The sequence below is a fragment of the Macadamia integrifolia genome, chromosome 12, assembly GCF_013358625.1.
Source record: "Macadamia integrifolia cultivar HAES 741 chromosome 12, SCU_Mint_v3, whole genome shotgun sequence".
In the NCBI taxonomy this organism is placed as follows: Eukaryota; Viridiplantae; Streptophyta; class Magnoliopsida; order Proteales; family Proteaceae; genus Macadamia; species Macadamia integrifolia.
In genome coordinates, this window is record NC_056568.1 from 18524145 (window position 1) to 18532049 (window position 7905).

The following is a 7905-nucleotide window of genomic DNA, read 5'->3' on the forward strand; positions in this document are numbered from 1 at the left end:
CTTTATCTTAAAAAAAAAAAAAAAAAAAAAAAAAAATTGTGGATACTATCGCTACGCATGAAAGTATCTTGTTCCATTAAAGATCATTAGCCCTAGTAAATATTTGTGGGTGTCATTATCAACATAAGGGTATTATAATCAACTTCACAATCTTGAGTGGCTCAAAGTATGGATACCTATACATGGTGTTGTAGTACCATTGACTGCCAAGTGTCATAAGAAGATCAAATTCACTGTTAGGGGAGACCACCCACCAAGTGATCATTGAACAAAGTTCAATTAAAAAGTCGCGGTACGTACGTGTAAACAATGTTCCTAAAACGTTCTTCATAAATAGCCGTGGATTTAACCACATATAATCTGAATTGTTGATACCCTTCTCTATCATTTTAACGATCACAACCATGACAGCAAGACATCTCCTCCAAATCACATCCCAACTCTAAAACCTAATCCCAACTCATCCCATGTGTTTCCGTCGTGTTCAGAGATTTGTTTATCAAATCAGAAGTTGTGAGCATTGCTAACAATCAAAGAATTATTTGCAGATTCAAATTATGGCTTTTTTCAATAACAAAGAGTTTTTTTGCAACTTAATTTAGAAGGGGAAGCTATTCAAGAAGATAGAGTAGAGAACTCGATCTTCCATTGATTCTCACTATAAACAAAAGGAAATAGAGCTTCAAACTGTGAATCAATAACAACTCTTTGAAATGGAAGAGTTAGTCTAAGAAGTTAAAAAAATTCTGTCGTGAGAGGGAGATGGGTAGTCTTGAAAGAGAGCAATTGATGGAGAGAAAGAAAAAATGCTAGAGAGAGAGAGAGAGAGAGAGAGAGAAAGAGATCAACAATATCCTACTCTCTCTGATTAACTGGAAGGAAAGAAGTTGGAGCGGTTCTGGATCCTAGAAACTACGAACAAGTTACAATATAGAATATTAATTGATGGTTTAGATTAATTCTTATTACATGAACGATTTATATTAAAAGAAAGTGAAAATAAGATTGCAATAGGTACGTCCTGCTACCACTTGCCCATATTCAATTGGAAGGATATAGTTTATTTATTTTTATTTTTTTATTCACATTTGACTTGGATCATATCTCATTCATATAGCATTTTGAAGTCATGGAAAACATCATAGTATGGTCTCATTTAAGATTACACCATTAATAGATTAAAAAATATTTTTCATAAAAAGGTATATTTAAATCATAATTTTTTACATTTTTAAATGTACGATTTAGTTTTTTGATTGGTATTTAAATCACGACAAACACATTTGTATAACCTAATGTAAGATCAAAGCATCGTAAAACTCTAAAGTATTCACCATTGGAATTATATAATTTGATGTATATATTTTAAAAAAAAATTGACCTTTGAATTTGTGTTGTGACCATTCATTTAGAATTTTAAATTATGATAATACAATGGTAAAGTTTGATATATGATCGGTTCATAAGTTTCTCTACATGTTTTCGTCTCAATCTATCAACAATCGAACCCCCTTTTTTTTTTTAACATTTGATCGACGCTCTGAACCCTTCTATGTATGTAAAGGGTGGGGGGTAAACAATTGAATGCTGAGCCATCAAACTTTTTTGCATTATAGTATATGTTTTGGAGGAAAGAAGCATTGATGGCAGCATGCCCCTGTGCCATTGCGGGTCGATGATAGCGTGCGAAAGTATAAACAAGGGCAGGATTTTCGTCTTTTGTGAGAATAGGATAGTCTTTTTGCCTCCCTCTATGTATAGGTGTAGGGGTCACATTGCCTTTCAAGTTAACATTAACTAAAGAGAGAAAAAGAACACTATATGATCGCGTGATTCCTATGCCCAGACACAAAGAGTCCGAGAAATCATTGTCCCACTCCCCATGAAATAAGAAATTACATCTATATTGATGCTCCAATTTACATTCTCATTGGTCCTGTGCTAGTATGATCTCTTGCCCCAAAGAGAAGTGTAAAAAAGAATTACACAACACGAGCAATATATAGACAAGGAGAAAAAACCCTAATAATTTGAACACAACATGGTCTTTTCATATCTACCACCTGTGTTCGATCATAAACAACACCAGACTAGTAGGATTCTTTCTCATATGGATATTAAGAGAGTAAAGGAATGCTAGCACTAGGCTCATTAATTGGCTACACTCCAACAATAGTATATGACACGTAGTAGTTATGGCCCACCCTCCTAAGTCCTATCTGTGTCGGTCAGCATTCCAAGGGTGAGATCAGCATAAAGGTTTTGAGTGGGGAACATGTTGGCCATATGCCACACCATGTTGGATTAATGAGCGTGTGTGGGGTCTATGATTTCTCTTTCCCTATGGTTTGAGGAATCAGGGGTATTGGATCACCCTCTCAGGATAAGGGGTAAAACAGTCATTTTCAATTTTTTAGGAAAACCAAGAGCAAACATATTCAATACAGGCAAATACGTGACCATCGTATTAATATCATATCGATTTTGAAGGTGACCGATATGTGCACTAAAACCATAACTTTCTCCAAAGGAATAAGATTGAAAAAAAAATACAGATAATCTATATTATCAGGGAGAAAGAAGGGTAACTGATGCTGTTTCCTATACCCTCTCACAGGGTCCTTGAAATGACCCAAACCCCATGAGTGCTCTTTGGTGGATACGAATGAGCACTCCACCATTGGAGAGTGTAGAGAGCAACACCGGTAGGGGTGTCAATTCCTAAACCGAACCGGTAAAACCGGCCGGACCGAACCGATAACAACCCGGACCGAACCAAACCGAAGCCTTATTGGTTCGGTTCGGTTTCGAGTATTGTAACCCCAAAACCAAACCGAACCGCACCAAAAACCGGATGAACCCGAAACCAAACCAAAACCGGCTCAAAACCCGGACCGAAACCGAAACCAAACCGGTAAGAAACCGAAATTTGAATAGTTTTGTATACATTTGTATGGAAAATTGAATCCAAACTAGACCAAAAACCAAAACCAACCCGGTTACAAATCGATTTAAGAAACCGAAATTCAACAATTCATCATTTGGTTGTTTCCTAATGGCTCCATACCGGTTTAAAAAACCGATCCAAACCGAAATGAACCTAATAAATCCAAACCGGTACCAACCCGAACCCAAACCGCACCGAAGCCGACATCGGACCGAAACCGATAAATCCTTAATGGGTCGGTTTCGGTCACTTCCAAACTCACACCGAAACCGGTGGAACCGGACCGAAACCGCACCAACCCGGACCGTTGACACCCCTAAACACCGGTCACCATTCTCTCTCATATTATTATTGGAAAATGAACATTCTTTGGTCGCACGAGCCCTATGCCTAAGCACAAAGGGTGGCGAAATAACTACCCACTCCTGTAAAACCCAAAATACCCCTCTCTTGATTCCCACGATCACCATTCTCTCTCATATTATTATTAGGAAATGAACATTCCTTGATCTCACGAGCCCTATGCCTAAACGCGAACGGTGGTGAAATAACTACCCACTCCTATAAAACCCAAAATACCCATCTCTTGATACCCACGTGTGCCCAATCTTGCATTGTGGAGCATTCTTTTCCCCTTACTATTAGTTCACCTTTAAAGTATTTGTGTGTTGTGATAACATTTACAAACAAATTTTTTTTTTTTTTTTTTTTTCTACTAAAGATGAGTATCCATGCCTTTTGGCCTAACTAGTCCCGCAGACCCATACTGATCCCACAACCGCATAGACTGGATCATACCAGGGTTGAATGAAAACCATTCAATTTTCACTGAAAGCGATGAAGAGCACTAAGCACCCCCGTGTGAGTGGCCCAAAGTGTGCCTAGTGGAAGTTGAACTTAAGACGTCCAAATTTACGGCACATACCAAATTCATTGCTCACCAACTACGCTACCCCCTTAGGTTTACATACAAGTAAATTACACTACATTCTCTCTTAAATTTAAGCATTAAACATAAATTTCCCCTAGACTACTCATATTCCATTTTTAGTATCATTTGTTTACCATTTCTCCATATAATTTTTTTTCTTGGAATTTCCCAAAATTATTCAAAGATAAAAGCCAACATTATCAGCTAACATAAAATACTACCCAGTGCGTTCACCATAATATCCACGTGATGCTAACGCCTATCAAGTCTATCAAGTATCAACAATGTTACAAGAAAACTCAACTGAACCATAAGAATTCCTCTCTTAATCGGCTGTCCAATAGGTTTTGGTCACCCCTTTCAGTACGTCTCTTTGAGTTCTTTATGTATACCACCATTCATTGCATCTCAAGCCCAGATAATGCAGCATAACCCCAAAATCATCCAGTTTGTACGACAACATAAAGGAAAAAAAAAAAAAAAATTAGAAAACATTCTACAGGTGAGTGAGTGAGTGAGTGAGTGAGTGAGTGATTTGAATGGTGGGTGGGTAGGTGGATGGGCAAAAGAAATTTTGATAAAATAAACAAAGAAATGACTTATATGAGACTTGCCCCCATAGAATTGCCTTCTTCAGAGCTCAAAGGTAATGAGAATCGGCTGGTGGTCCCTTGTTGGCCCCACAGATTCTCAACTTATTCTAATTAAAAAACTTACTGTTTGAAGTTTGAATTTTGAATAAGTTGTGGTACCCTCTTTCTTTACTCAGATAGCCAGTGGATAATAGGTGTCAGTATTGGTCAAACTTTTATCATGTTATAAAGCTCAAGAACAAAATCTGATTAGCTGCTTTGTGCAATTGGTTTGTCTCAGGTTCGAGACTCCCATTCCACATCTAGTCCCCACCTCCTTGTATCCCCCTACTTTGTAACCCAAAAAGAAAAAAAAAAAAAAAAAAGTTCAAGAACAACGATTAATTTCCACAAGAAATTTTTTTTTTTTTTTTTTTTAATTTAATGAAAGGTGTAGACTACCAGGGATGAAAATGTCATAACCAATGAAGTAGCAATTTCAGGCAATATAGTTCAAATCAAGGAAAATATTGGTTTACCTTCTTGGGCTAATTCACAAAGGCTAAATTTCATGGGTTTTCCTTTGGGGAGGCAAGGGAATGGATTTAACTGTTGCTCTTTTTACACTGGGGTTTCCTGTTTGGATGATTGGCAGATGATTCTGCAGCAGAAGCTGAAAACCTGCTTTGATCTTCAAAACTGTTAACAGGATCTGTAAATGACCTTGTAGAAGGAAACCTGAGAAAAGATAGCCAGAACAACACCTTAAGCTTCAGAAACTGGCATATAGAAGAGTGACAAGGAAATACAAGCTTGATATTAGTGCATACCTGCTTGACTTGATAATCTCATCATCTATGGCATCTTCCTTGTCGAATATAATGCCTACAACCATGTCAAGAAACCAATGATGTTCTCAATTAAATAAATCAAGTTCTAGAGAACCAAGGATATAATGTGGTCTAATATTCTTGCATTAAGTTACAAAGAAAATTTTCCAGCATAGTTCTTTCTAGATGATATAAGAACTGATTTCCTATATTTTAGGTATATGCACAAGGCTGCCTAACTATGAAGATCAAGTATGAGAGGACACTGCCACTCATTCATCTACAGCTAAATATAACATCTGTCATATAGATAATATAAAAGTATAATGAAGTTCTAAGTTCACAAAAATCTGGTTAATCCAGAGACAACAAAAAGTCGGGTTTGCTGAAAATAGGCACAGCTAGGGGCACAAGCAGACTCGGCCTAGGTTAAAGAAATGATAGAAGTTTGAATTAAATTGAGCCCGAGTCCACCCCAGCCTCTCATTTGATTCAAAGTTGAGCCTGATTTCATCCAACTTGCACCCCTAATCACAGCCAAGCTCCAGGCCTACCAATCTGAAGCAAGTATGATCATGTTTAGCAACTTAAGAGTTTGCAGTTTAATTTTTCAAGACTATTTTGAACAAATAGTTACAGATAGTTGAAATATATATTTCCAAATTTACAAATAAATGAAGAGGACAAGGCTTGCATATGTCAAATTCGGACCCCCATTTTAACTGGCTTACAACAGGCCAGGCCCACTTGGTTAGATGCTATACCCAGTCTACCCTCAAATTGAGCTTGGACCACTGGACTACCTTTACGACTTGTTACCACAAGCCATAAGCCAATGGACAATAATTAACATTCCAATACAGTAATAAGGAACAAGTTCACAAACCACCTCTAGCCATATTATGGCATCTTAAATTGGTTGTTTACCTCCATACAAGTCCTTTTTGGAGAAATATTTGGCCTTCAGGCGACGAACATAGTCAGCTTCATATTTGTTGTACTTCTCTGTGTAATCTGGAGTATCTGAATCACTAGCCATAATGAAGAAAATTTGAGACCATTTACCATTCAAACCAAGTCAAAATGTTGATAATTTAAAGGAAGAACCTGTGCGCTTTTTTGTTTTTCTAAAATTGAGAATGCAGTATACAATACAAAGCCAAGTGTAACAGAATATTACAAGTTCAATGTACTTCCATACATGGTTCAAGGTTTCCATCGATACCGTCGAAATTTCCCACATTTCCACGGTATCCCAGGACTCCGATACCAAATATCATGTGACTTTTAAAAGTCACTGGTTTCGACCAAAATTCCCACATTTTGGCCATATTCTTCTTTCAGAAATGAAGAACTAAAAAGCAGTTTTCAGCCAACTTAGACGAATATGAGTTCAAAAATATGGAGTTTCAGCGACATGTTCATTTTGGGGAGCCATTTTTGAAATGAGACCGCTACGAAAATTACCCGAAAAGGGAGCTTGATGTCATATCTGAAATAGAAGGCCAAAAGAGAGACAATTGTCGTTTATGATCGAACTTCCGCGAGTTCGAGCTCGGTCATACAGCAATCCTACACTTCACTAACCTCCTCCAGCAAGCGTATAAAAAAGCAAGGAAGGAGAGTGTCACATGCCAACGTTAGACTTGAAAAAGTACGCCACAACGGATCTTTAAGTGAATTGGTCAGCCTTTATAAAATATTCTTAAATGGGAAATTAAGCCTTCTTATTTCAAAACTTCAACCCTTTCCCCCTATTTCTTCTTTATGAAGTGGGGAACTTGGGATTTAGAAAAACACTCAAGATTTTGCCCTTGTGGCATCAAATCTTCATTCTAAGCTTGGATCTTACACATTCATAGAAAATCTACTTAAGGGAGCTTAGGCCAAAAAGGTAAATCCCATCTTCCTCAAACCTTGTGTGCCATCCTTCGAGAGCACCAGTTCATTTGGATATGGTGGTCGGTATGGACAATATGGTGGATCTTCTACTTCATTTGGATAGGAGGGTAGTTCAGGGGGTGAGTCATCTTTTGTTGACAATATCTTTGGATATCCATCCCAACCTTATGTGCCACATCCACATCCTATCACAATGACTGAGCCATTCCCTAGGCTAGGATAACTAGCTGATGTTGATGATACACTTTATAGATGGGCAGTGACGGACTACCAAAACAATTAGGCCCAAAACATATCATAGGACTCGTATGTGTTGCATTCAGAGGAGCGGCTACGACATCTGCAGTGGTACGTAGCTCATAGACTAGAACCGCCTACACTCTACTCTCATATATGGTGCATTCAGAGGAGCAGCTACGACATCTACGTGCCACGTAGTTCATGAACTAGAACCGCCCAGACACTCTACTTGGAATTGGTTGTTGACTATTGACTGTTGACTGTTGAGACTTGAGACTTGAGAGATAACTCGTAATTATGTAATATTATAATTTATTTTGGATCCTTTACATTATGTTTTGTTTGTTTAAACTTTTAATAATGTATTTTACATTTTTAGTTAGTAATTTATATATGTACTTATGTAGTATAGTTTCAGTCAACGACTCAACGTACATTAACAAACTTTGGTTAACACCACAAGTATGACTTTAGGTGGTTTTT

General features: G+C 37.5%; 1 protein-coding gene across 3 annotated transcripts in view; it reads right to left on the minus strand.

The window, feature by feature from the left end:
- Positions 1 to 4855: 4855 nt before the first annotated feature.
- LOC122058080 overlaps positions 4856 to 7905 on the minus strand; it is a 49678-nt gene continuing 46628 nt past the window's right edge. For all 3 annotated transcript variants that reach the window (XM_042620533.1, XM_042620534.1, XM_042620535.1), the window contains 3 exons: positions 6208 to 6311; positions 5281 to 5335; positions 4856 to 5188 (listed from right to left, as the gene is read on the minus strand). In XM_042620533.1, coding sequence (XP_042476467.1) covers positions 5056 to 5188; positions 5281 to 5335; positions 6208 to 6311 — 292 coding nt within the window. In that variant the 3' untranslated portion in view covers positions 4856 to 5055. The remainder of the gene's footprint in view (positions 5189 to 5280; positions 5336 to 6207; positions 6312 to 7905) is intronic.